The 24,529-nt window shown below is 39.5% G+C and overlaps 1 protein-coding gene and 1 pseudogene across 2 annotated transcripts in view; both read right to left on the reverse strand.

Annotated features, from left to right (window-relative positions):
- The window catches only part of LOC149821624 (leucine carboxyl methyltransferase 1 homolog), a 30,143-nt pseudogene extending 26,102 nt beyond the window's left edge, over positions 1 to 4,041 (reverse strand). The window contains exon 1 of the transcript XR_016426147.1: positions 4,014 to 4,041. The product of XR_016426147.1 is annotated as a leucine carboxyl methyltransferase 1 homolog (transcript). The remainder of the gene's footprint in view (positions 1 to 4,013) is intronic.
- Positions 4,042 to 16,039: 11,998 nt separating this feature from the next.
- Positions 16,040 to 17,169, reverse strand: LOC149821625 (ethylene-responsive transcription factor 2-like). Its single transcript, XM_089981068.1, has one exon. The coding sequence runs from the start codon at positions 17,098 to 17,100 to the stop codon at positions 16,276 to 16,278; it is 825 nt and encodes a 274-aa protein (XP_089837194.1). The 5' UTR covers positions 17,101 to 17,169; the 3' UTR covers positions 16,040 to 16,275.
- Positions 17,170 to 24,529: the final 7,360 nt, after the last annotated feature.

Here is a 24,529-nt window from a genome sequence, read left to right on the forward strand (position 1 = left end):
ACATGACCTTTGATGACAAATTCCATTGATTTCCAAATATTCTTGAAATTCATTTGATAGATATTCTCCACCGGAATCGGATCGAAGAATGGAGATATTAGTTGAAAATTGATTTTTAACAATCATATGAAATTTTTTAAAGAAGTTAAAAACTTCGGATTTTAGATTAAGAAAATAGATCCACACATATCGAGTGAAATCATCAATGAAAGTAACATAATATGAGTATCCTCATTTTGATATGACCGAAGAAGGACCCCAAACATCCGAATGAACTAGTTAAAAAGGTCTTTTTGACACAAATGTTCTCTTTGGAAAGGGGGTGGATTTCATTTTTCCAAAAATACAACTCTTACAAACAAAATGTTTCTCATTACAAAATTTATTTCTAAAAGGAAAGGAGTACATTTTTGAGAAGCTTGGGTGTCCAAGTCTTTGATGCCAAGTTTCTATATTTTTATCTTGGACATGATTACAAAATGAGTTAGTAGGAAGTTTCAAATTGGTCATGTAGTAGAGATCTCCCCTCCTATGGCCTTGCCCAATCCGCTTCCCGGACTGGAGATCCTGTATAGAGCAATCTTTGGTTGAGAAGGAGATTTCACATCCATAATCACATATTTGAGAGACAGATAAAAGATTTAAATTAAGTTGAGGTACTACTCTTACATTTGGCACAAAAACATCTTTTGAAAAATCTAAGGTTCCAAAAGTTTTAACTTGTAAAGAGGTACCATCGGCGGTGGAAACAAAAGAATTTTTGGAGTTACTACATACATTGGATAGTCCATTTTCATTTGGGGTCATATGAAAAGATGCTCCAGAGTCAAGAATCCAAGAAGGCGTACCTGGAGGAGAAGAAGAGGCAATGGCGGCTCCCGAAGTTGATGGTGACTTGAGTAGAATTTGAAGTGCTTCGGATAGTTGAGCAAGGGAGAAGGATTCTTTCCCTTTCATTGGCTCCTCCTTCTTTTGCGGGATTTCTTCAATAATAGGAACTTTACCTTTTGGAGGTTCATTTATCTTTGGACAATTAGGTCTTATATGACCCGGTTCTTGACAATGATGGCAAATGGCTTTCCTATAATTGCCATTATAGTTATTTTGCCTCCCAAAGTGTGGAGGCTTGTAGGCTTTCATATGATTGCCGGGTTTAGATATGGCAAGAACTTCATCTCCTCCTTTAATCATGCCAAGACGTGTTTCTTCTTGGCATATTTCGGCTATGGCATCTTCCAAAGGAAGTGGTTTGGATCTATGAAGGAGGGAGGACCTCACTTGTTCATATTCGGGCCTAAGCCCATGTAAAAATTGGAAAAAGTGTTCTTTCTCCATTTGTTCTCTTCGCATTTCCACATCTTCACTTGATACCCATTTGGGTTCAAGAAGGGATAGCTCATCCCACAAAGGGCCAAGAGTGCTATAGTAATCTCTTACACTCATTTCACCTTGCTTAATGGTACGGATTTTCTCTTGGATAAAGAATTGACGAGCAATGTCTTTTTGGGTATACATACCTTTCATAAAGAACCATGCTTCATTTGCTAGGCGGAATTTAGCAATGTTGGCGCAAATCTTTAGCTCCACGTTGTTCATGAACCATGCAAGAATTTTTGCATGCTTACTTTCCCAATCTTCTACCTTGGATTGGTGATCTTCAATAGCCTTCATGCGAGCATTTCCTTCTAGAGCTTTTTCTTGATCACCATCTATTTTTGTAAGTTGAAGTTGAGGTTCCCTAATGGTGCCCATAACGTATCCCCAAAGCTTTTTACCTTTGAGGTTGTTCTCCATGGCGGCGGCCCACATCATGTAGTTAGTACCATTGAGCTTGAAGGAGAGATCAATCTTTTGTTCTCCTTCCATTATATAATCAACAATGGAGGACAAGCAAAGAGAGATAGAACAAGACAACTAGCAATATGAATCAAGAGCACAACCAAGGCTCTGATACCATGTAATGAAATATGCGGAAAAGAAATATATGTCCTACAATGGACATTCACACATAGAAATCAAAGAACAAGTCCAAAAGAGGACATACACAAAAGCCAATAATGGCTAGAAAGCATAAAATCTTATAAATGCACTAAAGGGCTTGAAGAAGCCACACCTTACAAAGGGGGAGACCCCACTTATTTATAGGCAAGAGAGGAGTGAGAGAGGGTTTAGAGAAGAGAGAGGGAAAGGCACCATTGGGAGACCCAACAAGGTGTCGTTGGGCTCCCAACGGTCACAATTGTGACCGTTGGGGGCCCAACGACTCTTTGTTGGGGCCCCCAATGAAAGTGCATTTAATGCACAAAAAAAGAAAAAGAAAAAATAAGAAAAAGAGAAAAAGGAAAAAGAAAAGAAAAAGTAAAAAATAAAGGAAAAAGACTATACTGCCCCTATTGGGCGATTTTACAGAAATACCCCTTATCGGGTATGGGTGAATATACTTTTATATATATATATATATATATATATATATATATATATATATATCGATTACATGTGTATTTTAACAGAACTAACCCCTTAGGTATAATATATCCGAATATAATGTTAAACTCTCATGAAACAATATTCGACCCACAACTTTTCTAAAGTTAGCACTTCAAAATTCAAATACTTAGTTCTTGGTAACCACATAGTTGCAATAACGCTTACCACTTCATGCCTGATAATAACTGAAACCTCAAAGCTTGCTTATGTATTTATTGGTAATTTATAGAACTATAGTATACAATAACATATACAAACAACTTTTCTCAAAAATAAAAACTGAAATCAAATGTCAAAGAGCTGAAGAGTGTGCATGTGTGTAGATTATAGACACAGACATTGTCAAACTGCAACCTTCTATTTTGGACTTTGTGTACTTGCTTTACCTCTTTCTAAGTCATGATTGGTGATGTCCAGACGGCATATACTTGACTGAGACATCTGATAGCCTTCAAAGCTCTTCTAACAATGATAATCCACATTCGTGCATCAACATGTGTAAGGGTGTTTAAATGTATGCACCTTCAGAGGTGTATCTCCTACCCTTGATTTTATTTTCTTCTTAAATAACACACTTAGAGGCTTTTCTAGAGAAACAGCAGAACAGCATATAGGACTTAACATGTTGGAAAACATTTTTGGCCCATCATCCATGATAACAAACCTACGCATGACATAAGAGTTTATTCTATTCAGGGAGCCAAAAAATTATTACATGGAATCTCGATACCTTGTAGTGTCACATAGCATCCACATCCCACGATAAATGAGGAAACCATTCTCAACTCATACCTAGATGCCCTTTCCTCTTTTCCTGTCTCTGCTAAACACAGATTTTGTATACAAACGGTCATACATGCAGGGACATGCACGTAGCACACACACACACACACACACAGTAAATATCAAATTCTTGAATATATGCCTGATAATTTTTCAGATTAGAAAAGCAATTAGATGGGTAAGAACCTATTTATCTAAAAGGTCGTCTAATTAAGCTTCTTTTCGAGATCCACATGGGAACTGATGAACTTGCGTACTGTTTAGTCCACAAGTACCTTAACAGATCATGACAAATATAGCAAAATATTTGCCTTTTCTGTCATCTGATAAACACCAAGATCCTTCCTTTCCTTAAGACTTGTCATCCTTCAGGATAAGTCAGTATGTTGCACACTCAAGTCTATGTCAACAATGTACTCTATTTTTTCTCCCAAGATTATGTCCTTGTTATGCTCTTTTTTAAAGAATCACCACAATAAATCGGCTGTCCAAATCCCAGTGACAGCTCCAGATACAGATAAATATCTAATATATACCGAACATAAATAGACTGTGCAACATTCTCTATGCAATCGTTTTCACTAGATACATAGATAAATATCTAATATATACTGAACATAAATAGAATGTGAAACATTCTCTATGCAATCGTTTTCACTAGGAAGGTTGGTACCTTATGAGATAAATTGCCAAATAGCAATCATAAACACAAAGCTTACATATGTATGAACTGAGCAGCATACCTCCATAAAATCCAACTCCACATACAAGTCAGGTGCATTCCCCTCTTCCTACAAAAGAAACAACAGTATGTTACTAGTGCTGCATATAAATTCTTGCATAACCTCCAAAATTACACTGGGCAACTGCATCTGTATTCACTATTTGAATCTGTGTATTTCAGAGAGAGGAGAATACGTGTGCATTGATCTATTAGTTGAAATGTGAACCAATAACAATTCATATTTGCAAAAGCATGGATTAGTTTTATAAACCTGCTTCTAGTGAGAAGTATGCACCCAGCCAAAAGTGTCAATTTAATTCTTCTCCACATCCAAATGAACACATAGATGCAGAATTATATACCCGAAGCTGGAAAAAGGTGGTATCAAAGCCTGCTCCAAGAGAAACAATCTGTTTCTTGATATGATTTTCAGCATCTTTGCCATGTCCAGACTTCAAGAACTGAAACATAAGCTTTCGCAGAGAAGCCCAGCATGCCTAATAACCTTCACAACACCAATTTGCATGCTTACCCACAAAAAAGTTTAGTCAAGAGTCAACATATAAAATAATATCCAACTTCAAATTAAGCAGCAATCTATCCCTACTACGATTGATTATAGGGGATCTCCGGATAGGTCTTCGAACAAAGAACTGGATGTAATTATCTTTCATGTATCCCTTCTTAACACAAGATCTAGGCAACCAATTAAAAATCGTATCAATTTTAACCACAACAATAATTTTATCAAAGAAAGGTTACAATCGTATTAGGCCTACCCATTTTAACCAAAATGAATTATCACAGAAGGGAACACAATTTTCTTCAGTAAAGAAAAATGAATGCATCTAATGAGTAGTCCTAGAGAATAAGAGAAGGCAATATACAAATCCCAAATGTACAAAATAGTTCTTACAATTACACGGACAACTTACAAGTAATGAATACAAACAGACAACAGGATTGAATTTCTGAAAATCACTAGTTCAACTATACTGTTGAGAGATCCTACTAACCTCATCCAGCCAATACTTCAATCTTCAACAAAGAATGCTATATCTAACCCATGAGAAGAAAAGACATCATTGATCATCCTAATTGCAACCGCCTATTTGGGTATGCTTGATAAGGTAGAAGTCGAACTACAGGTTGGCCTGATAACTGATAAGTCTAACAAAAAACTACCTAGCTGGACCCAGTAACTTGAACTTTGGTTGCTAGAGCAACAACCCAATTGTAATCCCAAAAAAACATGTTCTTTTTATCTAGTCCACAGACAATTTAAATATAATGCCAACATATAGTAATGAGCTGTGCAACTTCATAACTACATGTTATGTTACCTGGACACTCCAAAAGGTCCAACGTGAATGTCAGCAGGAAAAAACCAAATTTGATTTCTTAGAGAGTTTTTTTCTTGGAGAGATTTTCAACAAGTGGTTTTTCTTGGAAAAATCTCAGGAGTTTTAAAATTTTAAAAAATATAAAAAATAATAAGCATAAGAAAATAATAGGTTTTGTATCATTTTTCTTGAAAAAATATAAGAAAATAAATGTAAACATTTTTTTAAATATGAAAAGAAACAAAAATACAAAGATTGAGCTTAAAATACATAAAAATGAGATTTTTTTTTCAAAAATATTGTGATAATACTGCACTATTATCCGTGGTATTTTATTTCTGGTGATATTTTGAAAATATCATGATATTTTGCCAATATTATCAGTTGAGCTGAAATTATTGATAATATCCCACTTATGAGGTCAAATAAATCCGTTCTAAGATGAAAGATTTTAATATCAATCTCATCCATATCATTTATCTCATAAGTATCATACCAAATCCCATCCATAGAGTTATACATTTGTGTATCGATAAGACTGTTTACTATTTCTTGCAGCTTGATCTCTCCTCCTGATGAACCATATACCCAGGAGAACCCATAAACCAGATACATGAGTAACCGAACATGCCAGTTTGTTGCATCCCATTTGATATCTTCGGATCAGAGAATCAATACATTTGACTCCGCATTGTTAGCACTTGGCACTGCAGCTTCGCTTCTTTAAATTATATCAACTCAACACTTCACTCCTAAAATCACTTCTTCCTTGATCCAATACTTCAGGAAAGTACTAAATTGAGGAATTAGTGGATCGGCTTCTGCTCACTTTCTTCTTTCCCGCCCTTATGGGAGAGGGGTTTATGAGTGTCTCCATGGGAGTTTCTATTGCATTGTAGATTCTTATCCAAGACTTGTATTATTTGATGATGATGATGATATGTGAATAGCCAGAAACATGTGAAGTATATTGCTAACCTTATAATGAAAGCTTTGGATATCGTTGCCAAGGAGAAGATGGAGGTTCGAATCCCCTCATCCATCCATGGTGGAGTTATGTAATGTGATAAATGATCAGGTATAGTTGATAATACCTACTATAGTGCGTGGTCGTATTTTCCTTCTTTTACTAGGACTCCCAGAAATCCAATAAGTTCATTAATTATGAGGTGAAAGAACTGAGATATTTTCAAAATATCGGCAATATGGATGACATTGATTTTGCATCATGTTCAAAATCGTACTTAACAAAGCCACATCTACGTTTTTTCCATTAAGAGAGGTCGCGAGGCAGGTTTCATTACGAAGATGAACGAACAGTTTTGCTGCGTCGGCGTATTTACAAGCAAGCCATGTCCATTACTGCCGTCCAAAAACCCTAGAAATCAAAGCATCACTCCATTAGAAATACTGAACAACAGCGGGATCAAATCGATGCCCGATGATTTTTGATATCTCGATCTGAATCGTTGATCGATCTAATCGGTCCATGTTTTCCCATTCAATCCGAGACTGATTTCCCCGAACTTTGAAGAGGATCATCGGGCGATGGGAGGATCGAAAGAAGCCGATACTTGGCTTGAGAAAAGTGAGCCCTAGAAAACGAACGCTAGCGATTTCACTCCGCAGAATCGCGCTGATTCAACGATGAGATTCATAGGTAGAAGAGCACTGGCGATAAAAAAAAAGAAGAAGCTGAAAACGAGAATTCTGAAAACAAACAATGAATGAAAGAGAGGGATGGTACAATTTGCTGGCGGAGGCATCGCCGTTGGTGGCATGAACGGCCGCCCTGTTGCTCCCAACACCCGCGCATGCTTTGGTTTTTTCATCTAAAGGTCACGGTATCAAATCTGCTGCCAAACTTTTTACGGCTTACGTGTTTTTAAAATATGTATTATTTTTTTTTGTTGTAACAGTAAAAAGTACTGGGTCTTCCACATGAATCATTATCCTCCAATCATTTATCCTTTCCTATCATTTTCATCCAGTCTTTTTAGGCCGCACCTCTTTTAACTAATATATTTTTTCATTTCTTCATCCTTCTAACTAAAGCATCATTAGGCCTTTGCCGAATATGTTCAAACCATCGTAAACGATTCTCTCTTATCTTATTTTCAATGAGTGCAATGCCTATCTTCTTACGTATCTCCTCGTTCCGAATCTTATCTTTTATTGTATTTTCACACCTTTTATTGTGATAATAATAAAAAATAGCCAGAGGCATTTGTACACATTTTTAAGAGGTTGGGGGTTTGAATCTCACCTCTTTAAAAGTGAAAGATACTTTTTTTTTTAACTCCTAGGCTCGAGCTCAGAATCAAGCCAAGTTTGAACACATGCATTTTTGAAACAAACCAGTTCAAACAGCCCAAGTTCGACTGGTGTGCATGCCTAACCACAACTAATATACGACTTGTGCACGCAGGCATAGAAGACAATAAGTTAAGAACTTGGATTCGGGTTAGATCAACAAGTTATTGGACCATGAATGCCTCAATGCAAGATAAGATTTAGCTACGTTCTGTTCCAGACCCTGTTTTTTTTTTCTTTGACCGAAAAAGTATGAACTTGCAGGTGTAATGTAAGCTACATGTTTGGTTTAGTAGAAACTGGCCAACTGGCCCTTGGATTATGTTTAGTGTCATGTAAAACAGATTTTTTTGAGAACTTGAAAATTCAACAACTTACAATATGTCGACTTTTCACCTTTTTAAGCTCAAACAAAGTGTGGTTTCCCCATCCTTGATGAAAAAATAAAGATGAGCTCAAACTGCCTTAGCCTAGACTTCTCATCCTGGTTCAAACTGGGCCTAAGCCCAGTCTGTTTATTGACAGGCCCAGCTTAAAATAACACACACACATATGGATATAGTGTTTCCCTAGTTAGTAATCCACTATACATGTGATTGCTTTTCTTAGCACTTTCCTGTGTTCGTTTGGCTTTTGTATATATCTTGTTATATCCTACCATTATTTCCCTTATCCTGTTAACAAGCATGAAATTTTGAGTTTAAGCTCTCGACTTTCCCTTGCCCTTACTAAACTGTAGGCTTTTAAATTGTACCATTATGTTTAGTCAGCAATTTACTAGCTCAATTGTAAGGCTACAAAGTCTTTTTTTTGGTAAGGCTACAAAGTTTGTTTGAAGCTTGTCTTTTGTATACTGACCATCTTCACCATATAGTCACAAATCTCATTCTCAATATTTTGATAAAACAAGCTTTTATTCGAAAAAATATCGGTATATATATAACATAAATAAAACATATGAATAATATAAAACTTTGCACAAAATATTTTTTTAGCACATTAATACCATGAAAAATGAATAATTTGTAAAATACGTGATATTTGGGGAATTATTGCATTTTCATATAGTTTCAGTCCAGAGAAAAGGTATGAACCCATTTTGACAGGAGAACTGTTTTTTTTTTTTATTGTGGCATTTATTACGTGGCTCTCATCTTATAGTTCTCATAAACATGTTTGTTTCACATCTTCATAAGAAACACGCCCTATTTCCTATGAAAGAGAACTTCTTTCATCGGAAAGAGCACGAAACAATGCCTATTCGTGTAATTTTGTTAATCTCGTCGCTGGAGAGGTGATGATTCTGCGAGCAGATCGAGGGTTTTTCTTGGGCATTAGGTCGCGAAGCAGGCTCATAGCCTCACGGCCGATCGTTGGTGAGAGCCTTCTCGTTGAAGCATCCTCTCACCCTTCCCTCTTCGCCCTCCCCAACATCGTAGAGGTACGTACTCTTTTACCTTATCTTTGCTGCCTTCTCGTTTATGGATTACTCCCATTCTATTCTCTATATTGGTATGTTGGTACTCAAGAAAAAGAAATCCGTTTGCGTGTATCTACATTTGATGTGGGGTTTATGTTTTCTTTTTTGTTGTTTGATGGGTTGGAATGGTTGGGCAGTTGTTTGTGAGTTATCTATTCACCAAATTCTTTTTATCACCTATGTGCATTCTTATTGATTAGAAAAGAAGAGGCTGATAGGCGTCACACCTCAGGATTGCATCGATCCATATGCTTTTAGGTTTGTTTGTCACCATTGTGCATCATTATTTATTGGATGACAGAGGTGACTAAAAGTTAATTGGGGATTAGGGAGAGAAACATGTAAGGCCAGTTCATATATTGCTGTTTTAGTGCTAAGCTGTGGATTGCTTCATCTCACAATCATCATCATCATCATCAGGACTTATCTCAACTACATGAGGTCAGCTTTACGAGTCTCGTTTAACAAGTCTTTCCAGTCCATAGCTGCAACCTGAATTGCCCTTAAAATCTTTTGTGTCGCTTGCTGAAGTCTTTCATTCAGATTTTGGGTGATCCTGCTCTCTTTTCTGATATCTCTTCAACTTTTCTCGTCACTATATGTTGGTGGAGTTTCTTTTCATTTTAAAAAAATATATTATTATTATTATTATTATTATTATTATTATTTTTACTAACGCCAATCCTGATCTAATAAAAGGGGAGGCTTACTGAAATGGCAACCAGCTGCAAAAACCTTTACTGAATCCTAATGGACAATGTTGTAAAAAGCATATTGGAAGGGTTTAAGATGCGAGTGTATCATACTCTATTTTATCGTGTTGCAAGATACACCACCAACAGAATATTACAAATTAAAAGATAGTTTGAAAAATCATAAAATCCAAAAGGCACAATTATAAATGATTATCACAAAAATGCTAAACATGCATAAGGCATCATAGTTCATGATTACATAAAACAATAAAAGTTTTTATCACAAAGCAAAGAGTTACAAAAAACATTAGGCCCAAAATTGTTAGGCTAGAAGCTTATATATATCTTCATCTCTAGGATTTTCTCCCATCTCTGCGGCCTGCAGTTGTCTACAACTGTAGTGAGTCATCTTCATCATCGAATGTTTCATCTTCTGAATCAGGGTTGACCTTTGACAATGTTTATCCAATGAATGCCACCGTGTTCATGCCTTTCTTCTATCTTTTTATACTAGACTAGCAAGGAACTGAACACGTACGTTGGATAGATTATGCAGAGAGGTAAATAGTCATATAAAGAAGCTGCCGTGGCTTACAACATGACCTATAAATATTCATATAATCCACCATGAATTGTACGTTCAGAAAAACAACATTTCACTAATCCTGTCGGACCCTTCTCTTGTAGTATTGCCGTGCAAGGGCCCTTCCTCTCACCATTGATAAATCAAGGTGGAAGAAGAAAAAGAAGGTAAATAAGAAAAATTCGAAAACCCTTTGAAATTGTGTAGATCAAAACTTTGCACTTCGTGGTCACATCCGTTAGGAACTTAGGACCATCTTTACCTTAAAAAATGAAAATCCTTTTACAAAACACTTGATGCTTCTAGGGCTTGATTTTTAAGTATACTTGCACAAAGAAGAGTGCTTAGGGCCAGACGAGGGTAGATCTACTAAAAAGACATCCCTTAGGGCTTGGTTTTTGACAAATCTCCAGTTTTTTAGGGTTATTTGAATCAAATATGTAAGAGACAAGGGGCATGTCAAAAATAGCATATTTTGTCCCAAAACTCACTTCCTAAAGTGGTTGGAAACCACTTTTTTGACTGTTGTAACTTTAAGCTGCCAGCAACCATCAACTTGTACAATACAGGTTGTATCATGATGTAACACCATGCAACCAATATCCTGCCATACAGGTTGATGCGACCCAATAACCCTTTGTTTATGATTTTTTATCTTAAACTGTATTGGCTATGAACCGATATGCCAATAATCTATGTCGTTTCATATGATATGACATTGACAAGATTGTTTGCTGGAATTAAATAAATAAATTAACAGATAAATAATTGTATATCTAGAAATATTTATTTATTGATATAGACAATATGTACTATCTAGTAAGTTCTACAAAATGTTATCAATCTAATGACTATCTTATTGGTCAGACTTGATGAATCAGATCACAGTAGTCCATTTAGTAATTACATTCTTTAAGTTAGCCAAAAATTTCCATGTCAAAAATCAGTAGCCTATATCCTGTTGACTGCATGATGGGAAATTAAGTCTATTGTAGAAATACTTAAGTGTACTAAATGACAATGACAAAATTTCTTTGAGGCCCCCTTTGCTTGATGACATATTTATCTGTAATGAAATAAAGTGTGCACAAACACAATGCCACTAAAGGGCTACAAAAGTGCTAAAACACAAAAGCCACTAATGGGCTAAATACAATAAGCCACAAAGGGCTAAGCAAACAAACTCACAAAGAGCAAGAACACACACATAAAAAATATGATTCTTTTATAAAATGATTAAGGAAAGCATAGGGAATAATAGAGACAAGAAGTCCATATTTATACACATGAAGAGGCCAAAGGGAGCTCTCAATAGAGTCGTTGGAAACTCTCAACTTGTGACCGTTGGGAGCTCCAAACGACTCTATGGTCAAAAGACCATAGAGCCCCTAGCTAAGACAAAAAAGGCAAAATAAAAATAAAAAAGAAAATACAAAAATCTCCCTAAGGGATAGCACCTAATACAAAAAGGAAAAGACCAAAACACCCGTAGAGGGCATTACCTACTACAATGTAAAAAGTGTAGTATATCTACATAGAAATGTATATATACTATATTACATACATAAGTACACACACACCTATGTCACATGGGTGGGGGTGCGGGTGCGGTACTTTAAAAAAACTTGGGTGCGGGGGTGCGGCAAAAAAAAAAAAAATATATATATATATATATATATATATATATATATATATATATATATATATATATATATATATAAAGTCCAAAAGTTGGACATAAATGACCCTGGATGCGGTCAACGCACCCAGGGTCAGGTTGACCGCACTGGGTGCCGCACCTGCACGCGCACCCGCGTCGTGTCACGTCGACGTGGGTGCGGCACCCACTTTGCCGAGTCCCTGTGACACACACACACACACATATATATATGTATATATATATATATGTATATATATATATATATATATATTATCTACAGCTTCAGCTTTGTACTATATAATAAGGTACTGTCCATACTAGGGATACATCCAAAGAGCACAGTGGTAGCAAATTTGCCTCCCTGCTTTCTGAAACTCTCATTTAGTAGGGACAGATCCAAGGTGGAAAGCAGGGGCAGTTGCCCTCCCTACTTGCTGAAGCCTTGATTTAGGAGGCTTTAGTATGTTAAACACTAAAACTAATCCTCATTCCGAACACAGATATAAGAGACCGAGAGTAATTTTGGTTTGCTGGGCCACATGTGACTCCAAATGAAATTTGATTTGAAGTCATATGAATCATAACCCCATAAGGCTCGTCCTGATTCTGATTCTCATGTAAATGAGAAAGCAATGTATCTCACCACTCATTTTCTGATGTTTAGCCAATGCCAATAAATTCATTCTCTCATTTGCAGGAGAGTCCAAATCTCACGAGACTCAACCAAACATTGCCCATAGTTTAAAAACTTTGTTTATCTCACATGATCTTTCCCCTAAGTATGGGAAGAGGAAAATGGGGCATATCTAGTATTGTTGTCACAATTTCATTCCCTACCTATTGCCCTGCAACTTTGTCATTAAAAACTAGCACACTATCTCTGACAATTGAAAGAAATAAAGAAAAAATTGATTAATGCTTATGGTCACCCTGTTCATGCAATCACATGAAAAGAAAGTATGAGGATTCTTCTTACTGTTTTGCCTCTTTAATATCATTTGTAAAAGCAAGGCAGTTTTATCACTAATGCCTTATTCATGTTGTTATTTAGAATGTATTCCACTGTTTGACTATGTTTTTATTTTATTTTATCGTTGACAAACAACAATCTCAACCAAGCAAAATGAATTAACTACAACTGACATGATGTTTGTCTATTTTGATGTGATTGTTCAATGATTATATTTTTTATCTCTGAGATAAATGTTTGTGAATATTAAATTTCCCAAATAATTTTTAGCGCTTAGTGAATTTTTTGCTGGACATGGGATTAGACTCTGTCCAAGCATGCTGGATTGAATCTGCAAGTTTTATCCGACAAAGCTGGGATTTTAAAGCCATAGGTTTGATGATCACTACATGTGTGTGTGTGCTCACATGCATGTGTATATAAACATGCATGTGTGCCTAAGAACACCATTTCGGGTCCAATTACTAACTCTCATTCTCATTCATTCTATATTTGTAATGCTAGGGTCTCAGTAGTTTTACATGGAGATAATAACATTTTTGTCCTTCCATCCTATTTTTGAGGCTACAAAGAACCTCTTTAGGAAACCCAATCAGATTGGAGAGACAAAAAGTTTTTCCCTTTCCGCTCAATTATAATACTCGTTTTGAGAATTTCTGGTTGGGGGATAAAAATGACTTATTTTAGGTAACAAACCTACTGAAAAGAAAAGTTGTGAGAAAGATGAACTTCTCTACCTAAACCCTCTATTATTTTCTGGAGAAGAAAGTTTGTTTGTTTTTTAATGCTGTTTTGCAACAAAAATTTTAACGAGAGAGAGAGAGAGAGAGAGAGAGAGAGAGAGAGAGAGAGAGAGAGAGAGAGAGAGAGAGAGAGTTTACAAGAACATAATTGACTGGCAGTTTTGAGAGAGAGAGAGAGAGAGAGAGAGAGAGTTTACAAGAACATAATTGACTGGCAGTTTTGGTATCTAGCCTGAAAGGTCTTGAAAAGAAGGATAAACCTTTTTCTCTTGGATGATGTGGAAACCTTCGTAGGGACACAAGTCACTTAATAAGCCTGGCCCCATTGCCCCCCCCCCCCCCCCCCCCCTATGAAGTAAACCCCGGTGAGTCATCCGGCACTCCAGCCTTATGGGGACCAACCATGATAAAGCATTGGGGTACTTTTCCTGCCAACAGAGGGACTTGATCCCAGTTCCTTTTTCCTGGCCGCCTTTCACAAGGACTTGCTGGTCAGGCGTTCTCAATCCATGGGGGCAAAAAGAAGGATAAACCTATTATAATGAGGTTGTTATTGGTCTCTTGTTTTCATATGCATTTATAACAATATTAATTGCCATTGGTACTAATCAGGCCTTAGTGTCTAAGAGCTCGTCTCGAGGATTAAGTCCATCTGAATACGTGCATGCATGCAGAAAGACAGATACACATATTCTTCCATAATATATATATGTGTACTATATGCACAGGTATGTGCATATAGGCAAGCATGTGTATCTGTGTTATGTGTGCATGCATATATGGATGTATATTTGGCCAAGTGTATGGGAAAGTTTAGGTCAAACATGGCTAGCCTAACTTGAACTTTGAAGATGAAGGCCAGGATATCTGTCTATAATTGCTGCTGCTCCTCTGGCACCCCTTTATGATGCCAACAATCCTGCACCCCCAACTGACCACACACATACATACACACAATGCACACGGAAACCTGCTACCATTGATTCGATTACTGATTTCACAAATAAACTCTTGTTCTGTTCTCAGTTGATGAAGTTTCTAATATCATGTTTTTTTTGGGGGGGTTAGCTGCACCAGATGATCTGCACTATCAATTCAGGACAAATCAGATGGGCTAATGCCATGGATGAGCTGGAAAGAAATCACCAAAAGGAGTTGAGGATAGGGTTGATGAAGTAACAAAAACCTCAAGTTCAGTAATGCTCGTCTGCCATCATAAAAAAAAATGCTGTACTTGCGGAATGTAGGGTACATTGGTTGATGCATCTATGGCAGAAGTTGCAAACTATAAGCAGGGTGACATGAACTTGCACGGCCATGAGTAGTGGATTATGAAGAAGACAGAAGCCAGTGCCAGAGGTAACTTCATTTTGATTTGCTGAATGATGAAAACACTTTAGTGTTACTGACCTTGATGCACCTATATAAGCATTGTACAAACCTAAATTTTGTGTACATGTAAACAAGTACGTTTCCTATGTAAGTAGTCGGTAGCTGTTAGCCTGTTACTTGGGCTGGCTGCAAACTGTTTCCGCCTGGCTTGTATCTATGGAACCATGAATATGGTTGTGTTTGAATTTGATGGCATCCTGATGCGTCACATAAAACACTTGGTCTCGATGCATTCTAACCTGATCAGACGACATAAATCAGCTACTGTTTGCGACTTCATTATTGGTTGGTAAATCCTTGTGTGCTCCTATAGTCATGTATGCACACAAAATCCATGGTTACTGATTTTGCGAAATTGTGGAAACTTTGCAGGAGGTGGCAACCATTGTCATGGAATGCTGGGTGTGGATGGGCTCTGTGTGGGCGAATTACCCGATTGCTCGGATTTCGTTCTTGTCGATGGTGTTCCGATGATGGTTTGATGCCTGCCATCTTTTTTTTTTTCCCGGCTTTGATAGTAATCTGGCATTAATTGTCCATATGCTCTGAAAACTTTGTTGTTAACGATATATTCAATGCTTTAAAGCATATTTTTACGTTATTTAAGTTGTAATTTGGAGATTTTTTCTTTTCATAACAAAAGGAAAAAATCTGTCTAAGCCGGATCGATCAATTGCGATCTTGGGATGGATTAGTTGAGTCTTTGACATCAATGAATGGATGTTGGAGTCTGCTTGGTTTTCAAGTCTTCAAGAATGAATCTGAATTTTGTTGATTGATCCTGAAGTGGGCTCAACCCACTTGGTTCTCCGAGTTGCGTTCTTTAGATAATTTTAAGGGTCACTCTTAACGTCCTTCAAGTTTACTTTGGTCGAAATAAAATTTAATTTAAATAAAAAATTTTATATCAAAAAACCCAAAAGCCACTCTCTTTTTACAAACAGACCCCCGAGCCCCTCTCTATTTAGTATTTACTGTACACAAGGGGGTTGTAAGCCACGTAGGAGAGAATGGTCCACACACTTGACGTCGTCGACCGATAGCAGGAAAGAGAAGATTGTCCCTCTTTGATGACGTGGAGGCATAGAGTGCTTAGGATATTTTAGTTGACCAATAGCTGTTCTACACATAGGAAAGAGGGGGTCCCACTGGGGATGGCCGCGAACGTTTCCTGCCTACCGGCGATGCCCAATCCGGTCTGTGCCGGAACCTTGCTGGACACAGACGAAGCCTGGTCTTGCTTCCGGCGCCGCTTCGGCGAAGATAAAGACGATGATGAGGATGTCGGCGATGAAGAAGCCGACCTCTTTGCCGGAGAAACCGGCTCCGGCTCCACCGCCAGCGACCCAACCTCCAGCGGGAAATTCAGCAGCGCGCGGCTTCCGCGCATCCGGAAGGCTGCCCGGTCGTAGGCAAGCGCGGCCGCCTCCGCCGTGTTGTAGGTGCCGAGCCAGACGCGGGCGCCGTTCTTCGCTGGGTCACGAATCTCAGCTGCGAATTTCCCCCACGGCCGCTGCCGGACTCCCCTGTAGTGCTTCCTCTTCTCGGCGGCCGTAGGTGGTGGAGACGGCGATTTCTCAGCGGGGTTTATCGGGGAGGGGAATTCGTCCACCGGTTCTGGTTTGACGGCCGTGACGGTCATGGCGGTGCTGTCCGTCGTCGGCTGGAAGGGGGCCCAGCCGGCGCTGAGGGCGTCGCGGAGGACGTCGAAGAGCACCATGTCTTCGGAGTCGTTCTCCTTGAGGGGGAGCTCGCCCCAGCCCTCCGTCAGGCAGGGGTAGAGGGAGGAGGAGCCGAAGCTCGGGCACCGGAGGAAGGTCGGCGCTGCCACCATCGGCGGCGGCGGTGGGAGGTCGGGCTCGTCGAAGAGGTGCCGCCGGATGGAGTCGAGTACCGCCTGGTCTCCGCTGTCGCACCCGTACATCATTCCTGTTGAGTGTAGTGGTGGGTGGTGTTCGTCCGTACGTGTTCAGAGGGCTGGAAGAAGAAGAAGAGTTGGAGAGAGGGAGGTGGGTGGAGGAGGGGCTTTATAGAGAGAGGGAGAAGGGCAGAGGGTTAGAAAGGAAGATGGGGACTTCCTCGAAGCTTGGCTCGTGCGCAAGTGGGACGTGTCGCTCCCCCCACGTGCGCCAATACCCCAAAAAAAACGTCATTCTTTTCCCATCTCTCTCCTCTCTTGCCCGTGAAGGGAAGGTCGTCAATTTGCTTACGCAACAGGGTCTGACGTCATCGGGATGGAGGAGGATGCTTCTCCGAAGGATGGGTGTCTGTTGCTTTTTGGGCCCCACCGGTGTTGCTTTATTGCCCTGGCCCTAGGGGGTGGGGATCGGACCAACGTGTCGTTTTGTCCTTCGGGATTTAGCTTCACAAAAGTTACGCCCTTGTGAATTTCGAAATGACGCTTGTGTCCTTGGATCTCGTTTGTTCGTAGTAACAGTTCGGGTTGATGAGATAATGTGTCGTTAATAATCGCCAGACTGTACCGAGTTAAAATAAAAATATGTAAGGTTTACACTGTATGGCATAGAGCTGTCAACCTGTTGGGTTTGTATTGGCTACCCGACCGGATCCGAACCCGAATTCATGGGTATAGGCATGAAAAATGCTGAGCGGAACCCAGTCCCCGAGCAATATGAAGGCTGGGTTTGGGTTATGATTTTCGTTGGGGCATTTTTCCCGGTACACGATTCAACTCGAGTAATTTTGGAAGTAAATTTTTGAAATTATGCAAGTCCGGGCCTGGGATTCCATTTTTGTGACTGGCAAAACCCGGAAATTTGTTATATGTGCAGGTTTCGGTATATGGTGACGGGTCGGGTACCTGACCCGTAGACGGCCCTAGACTACTGTGGCCTTCCTAACCCACAATGCCACCAAACACACCCATAGACTAGGGAAAGAAAGATTGAAAGAGCTCCGGTGGTCCCTATCTACGCCCAATAAGTCAATCAGGCTAAGGCCGACATTGCGTTTGCGTAATGGATATGGAACGTAACAGACCACAATCAAGCCTTGTGGAGGGCCCCCCCTCAACAACAAGTTGAGAAAAGGCAGGGCAACAGGGCCCAAAGGGTGGGATCCATAGGCCTGATTTCGAGAGCGAAAGCATGACCAAGTTCATGAACTTGAAACGTTTCAATCAGCCTACGTCTTAGTTTGGCGTTAAAATACAAAAGCGTTATCACTGTTGATGATGTCTTTTCTATTCTTGTGTTCATCAAGCCTGGTTGGTTCAGTAGCCTAACTTATGTGCTACTGAGCTTCTCTTACAATGTGAGGCTTCCTTGGTGCGTCTAACTAAGTTCTTGACCAGCCAAACTCTCCCCTCGGCTGTTTTATAAAACAGATAAGTTCATGCCTACAAGGACCCAGCCTACTCTTAGGCATATTGTAGCGAGGGGTGCAAACAGACCGGATCTAGTATGGGCATTTCGTGATTTTTTTGTGGTTTGAGCCCGATCCAGCCTTATTTTTTATGTGGATCCAGTATGGGAATTTTGAAATATGGAGCATAATACAATATCCCAACTTGGTTTTTGGATAAGTGGCTACATCCAACAACTTTATAATAAACCTACCTGAGTTCGAGCCCACCACGAACCCACCCTAAACCAAGGTCACTATTGCATGGGCCTAGTAGGGAGCATCTTGTGATATCTTTGGATGACGTTGGGGTGGTATTACGTTGGATGATGACGCTAGCTGGAATGGAGGCGAACTGTAAGAAGAGCAAAGTTCAAAGTTGTGGATCCAATAATAATTGTAACATGGAACAGTGAACGGTGGGGGTGTTTCTCATAATAAAAAAATATCTCTTTGAAAGTCCTCACCAAGAAAATTAATTCGATGATGGTCAAATCTGGAAATTGACCCGATTTTCTAAGTTTGACCAGAGAAAATTTATGGGTACCGCCGCCACTCGGAGGAGGGAATGACAGAGAGGTTAACAGCAATATCTTGAAAAATAATCCAAGGTGTCGTATTCGAAATTGAGATGTTTGGATTTTATGCGCGTTTGGAGGAATGGGAAAGCTTTTCCCATTCCACCCAATTATTCATGATTGTTGGGACAGTGAAAATTTACAAGTTCCGCAGCATTTGTGACATGCGTGACGGAATGGCAGAAAGAACAACAGGAAAATGAATTGGGGGGTATCCTATGGAAAATGCAATGTTTGGAGGAATAGGAAAGCTTTTCCAATCCCACTCTTAGGACGTCCCAAAAGACTCAATGCCATCACTGACCCCTTAGGTTTGGGTTTGGCTGGGCCTTATCCGCTCAAGATCAGTTGGGGTTGGATTAGGTGTGCTTTAAACCTGATTTTATCGGGTTGGGCGCATCCGGCTTCATCGACATACTCCACTCCTACTAGAACCCACCCGTTTACTACTCATCTGTACCCGGCCTGACGTCCATCCCTACTTATGACTCATGATGCTAAATTCATAGGAAAGTTATTTTCTTACGTTTGGGAAAAACAAGCGATAGCTAGGTATGGACAAACAACCCGATTTTAATACGTGGCTGAGACATAGCTAAGCAAACCTTAGATTTGGATCTGTTCAATCGAATTACTTTTGGGTTCCAGTTGTATTTGAGTCGGATTCGGCACTTGGAGTTAATCCGAAATCAAAATCCAGCTGAATTGCATTTTTTACAAGTAAATATCTTGTTTTTGTTTTATTTAATTTTTCTGGATCCAGTATTACCATATATAATTCTGATTCGGATTCAACCTTTCCTCCTTGGATTCTGATTCAGATTTGGATCTAGATTTAAATCTACTGTTTATATTTTGGATTTGGATCCTGTGATATCCTGCCCGATTCCAACCTGTTTGCACCCCCTAGTTCAGGCTGGTCTTTGTCACTGGACCTAAAAGATCACACAGACTACCTTGCAAGATAGTCCAAATAGATGCACACATCCCCAATGTGAACAGGTTGAGACGCATGGCATCCCAACATTCACCACCGCGGGGGTCATCGACATGGCCAAACGGGGTGGTTGTGAAGGTGTTGAGTTGAAGACCCTACATCAAACTCTGCTGGCACATGGGTGTCTCCGTAGCTTTCAGAGGTGGGCCACTTAAGGCAGGGTAGTCATGGGGCCCCACCTGGGGTTTTCCCTTGCTTCGGCAAGGTTCCTCATCATAAAAAAAAAAGGCATCCAAACATTCATGACTGAGTACCTTTGCAACATACAAGTTCTTATTGGTGTCTAAAATGCTTCGAATATTTCTACTTTTTTATGCATTACTACGTTTTCATTTGAATTTTCATGCAATTCCTGACCACAACAATTACCTAGCTTGTAGATTGGAATAGAACATGATTTAGCAACTCCAAACCATCATATATACCTAAAAGCTTGGACTCGTGGTTGCGCAAATTATAGATGTTGTTTATTGTAAAGTGGATTAAATATTGTTAAAAGAGTTATTTGATGAAAAAGAAAACAATTAAAGTTAACTTTGAAATAAGTGCAAAGGATAAATTAACAATATATATATATATATATATATATATATATATATATATATATATATATATATATATATATATATATATATATATATATGAGAAGCTCCTAATCGCTTTTAAAAAACATAGTTGCACATGTTATTTGCTTAATACTAACATGTAGATGTGTTCATCATTGTTCATTTACTAAAATGTGCTTTGGATCAAATTGATTTGATGAAAAACCTTGATTTCTATTTCACCAAGTGTTGGTGCAATGAGCTTTCAAATTTTGATCTTTCTAAAAGTGCATATTATAAACATGAAAATGCCTCGACTAATTAATATTTTTTACTAAGCTATAGAGAATGCATGTATGAGTTTCAGATCAAACAAAAGTTGGTAGTGCTTAACTAGTTAAGTTATTTGATTGAAATGACCAAATCACTCTTAAAAGCAATGACATTTTTACAAATATAAGTTACATTTTCGAAGTGAAAAAGTTTATTTTGCGTTTAAAATTCAAATGATTAAAATGCCTTTTGGTATTTTTAAAAAAATGTGTTTAGCTCTTGTTTCTTTCCAAAACAAAGGCCTCATTCTACTCCAAAGGGCCCATTTGTGTTTCAACCATCGAGAAGAAAAACACGTGCATGAAAGGGACACCCTTTAAAAAGAGGAGGCCTTAAGGGGAAAATGCTTCCTTAGAAGACACATGATCAGAATTTTACATGAAATGTTTTCTTATGAAAACATGGCCCAGTGGAGAGTTGTTTGTCCCACGGAAAAATGGCGCATTATCATATTAGGGATGGCAGTGGACCGAGGAAAAATGGAACCCTGCCTCGCCCCGTTTGGATTGAGGATGGAGGACATGAGGCGGGGATGGAGGTTAAAATCAAAACTCGTGCCGGGATGGACTTAAGCTTTACCCCACCGCCCGTCCCCAATCCTTCTTTAGGGATGACAATGGACCCATGGGAAATGGGGCTCTGCCCTGCTTCACCCCGTTTAGACCGGGGGAGGAGGACATGAGGCGGGGATGGAGGTTAAAATCAAAACCCTGGAGGCGGGGAGGATTTTGAGAAGGTCCACTGCCAGCCCTATGTCATATGAAAATAAGTAATTTTTTTCTGTACGACCTAGTAAAACAAATGAATTACAAAAAGTAACTGTATATTTTCACTCGCATCGATGCCTCCAATTGCACTTGAAAGGTACAACTCATCCTGAAATCGATTTGCACTCGAAGTTCATGAAACATTTGGAATATGGTACTGATACGTTTACAATATCACGTGAATCATAACTTATTTCATGAACTCCTGGTCCCATCTTATGGATCATCATAGATTGGGCTCCTCATGAATCACATCTTGTCGGTGCGTTTGGCATCAATCCAAAAGCATGACAGAAGTCACGGTATTGTTCTACATAACCAATTATTCGGTTCTATTCAATTCCCACCCACATCTCACTAACAGTGATCCTATCCTCTCACATATGCATGATGTCAGAGGATTTCCGTTCATCTAGCCGTCCAACTGATGCATATGGACGGCTAAGATTAGTGAGAATGCTGACTAATCCTAGCCGCTCTGGATGAAAGGTCAGCATTGAATGTAACACGAATCCAATCATATGTCAGATGATGGGATCCGCTCGCACATGTATCACTTGAGAACCGTGAGATATGTGAGAGTGGGGCCCATGCACATCTCTGTATCAAGTCAGCTGTGAGTAGGGATGGCAGTGGACCGGGGGAAAGCGGGCCCCGCCCCGCCTCGCCCCGTTTGGACCGGGGATGAAGGGTATGAAAGGGGGATGGAGGCGGGGGTGGAGGATAAAATCCATCCCCGCCGCGGAGGCGGGGCGGGGGTGGACGTGCACTTTTCCCCGCCCCGCCACGATCCCCGCCCCGACCACTTTTCCCCGCAATATCCCCGCCCCGCCCCACCTCATCCCCGTTTGGACCGGGGATGAAGGGTATGAAACGGGGATGGAGGCGGGGGTGGAGGATAAAATCCATCCCCGCCGCGGAGGCGGGGCGGGGGTGGAGGATAAAATTTTGAGGCGGGGCTGGGGTGGAAACCTTGTCCCCCGCCCCGCCCCACTGCCATCCCTAGCTGTGAGGGTGGAGGTGGAATATGGCGTCAAAAATGTTCCGGGTTGTGGGTTTTGCTTTTTCTTTCTGATCATGTGAGTATGAACTAGATCCGATTTGAATGTTGTCGATATCAGTGCATATCGGTTAATTATCGCCATACTGACCTGTATCGGCCAATAATGGACTAATTAGGATCCAACCACTTGTGTGTCCAAATCTTGCCAACAAAAGGTTGAGATACTAAGGAAAGCGAGCTCAAAAACCAAACCACATTCCCAAATAGTGATTTTCCAAGGTGATGCACACTCGATCCCGAGAATGCAGAAAAAACTACACTATTCTACTCCTATGTACGGAAATTAAAGCAAGCAAGAAAATAATGAAAATATGAAATAAATTAATGCAAGAAATTCAGAAAAATAACAAGGTTTCATCCATCACTATTTCATAAAAAATTGTATAGAGAGTATTTATAGGGTAAAAGAAAAACACTCGATCCCGTGTCCTCGTAATTCTCATTTGGGTTCAGGATCTTGCTCACCATCAACTTGAAGGCCTGAGTTCATCGTGGTCGTTGATAGACAGAGGAGAATGCCGATCACCCGCACTTCGCATCGGCCATGGCATCTACCTGTATATGTTGAATTAGCATTCCGATTATGTTTTAAAGCATACGCCAACCCTTTGTGTATAATGTAGAAGGTGATGATGCAGAATCACTCTTGAGATCACCTATGTGTACTCCCTGATGAGCAAGGGGAGTTGGGCATTTTACACCAATGAACTCACAAGTGAGTGAGGTCGTTTTTTTCAGAATTATCTAAAATACACGTAATTTTAGCAAATAAAAAAGTATGTTTCTAACGTCTAAGATATTATAATAGGGCAATTTCCTATACAGACTCACTTTTTGAATGAAATTACCATATTTTTCTGACATTCCTGATATAGTTCCAACTTTTGCAAATAAGGACCTTGAGTTAATCTCCATCATCCACAACTCGTAGTGAATGTTTTAAAATTCCTATTTTACTCAAATTCACTAAAAATACAGAATAACCTTCTTACATGTTGACCTTTAGATGTGACCATCTTTTTTTAAAGGCAAGCTGGGGTTAGGGCAGATCCCTACCAGTTATACAACTATACCATTGGGTTTTGAACGTGCCACGTCCCAACACAAGGTGACGTACACTAGCTGCTTCCACCAGAGAAGCAGTCCCCGTTGGTTTAAATGTTACCCTCTTACTAATAAACAAAAGGGTAGAAGTTCTGACCTAGGTCCAAAATAGATCTTACTCACATTATCAATTTTGGATATCATATATTCTTATTTGTGGTCAAGCCTAAGATAAATATATTTTAAATAAAGTATTTAAAAATATTTAACTCAAGTTAAATACTTGATAATAAAATATAAAGGTATTTTTGACATTGTAAAAAATTTAACTCAGGTTAGTTAGCTGAGCTTAGAGGTAGGTTAAAACCTATGCCACAATGACAGGTAAAAGGACACACGAGACATGCCAACACTAAGGCAAGCTTAGGGATGGCAGTGGACCTGGACGGGGGTGGGGTTCAAGGTCTCCACCCCTGCCCCGTATAAAAATCCTGCCCTCCATCCTCGCACAGGTTTTGATTTTAACCTTCATCCCTACCTCTATCCCCATTTTATGTCTTCTATCTCCGACCCAAACGGGGCGAAGCAAGGCTGAGCCCCATTTTTTCTCAGTCCATTGACATCCTTAAAGAAGGATTGGGAATGGGGCGGGCCAGGGTAAAGCGG

This window comes from Nuphar pumila, chromosome 11 (assembly GCF_984573655.1).
Source record: "Nuphar pumila chromosome 11, dmNupPumi1.hap1.1, whole genome shotgun sequence".
In the NCBI taxonomy this organism is placed as follows: Eukaryota; Viridiplantae; Streptophyta; class Magnoliopsida; order Nymphaeales; family Nymphaeaceae; genus Nuphar; species Nuphar pumila.

What these genes read in the sequence shown, in the direction of transcription:
- LOC149821625 (XM_089981068.1), bottom strand. Translation starts at nt 17,100, where the DNA reads ATGATGTACGGGTGCGACAGCGGAGACCAGGCGGTACTCGACTCCATC.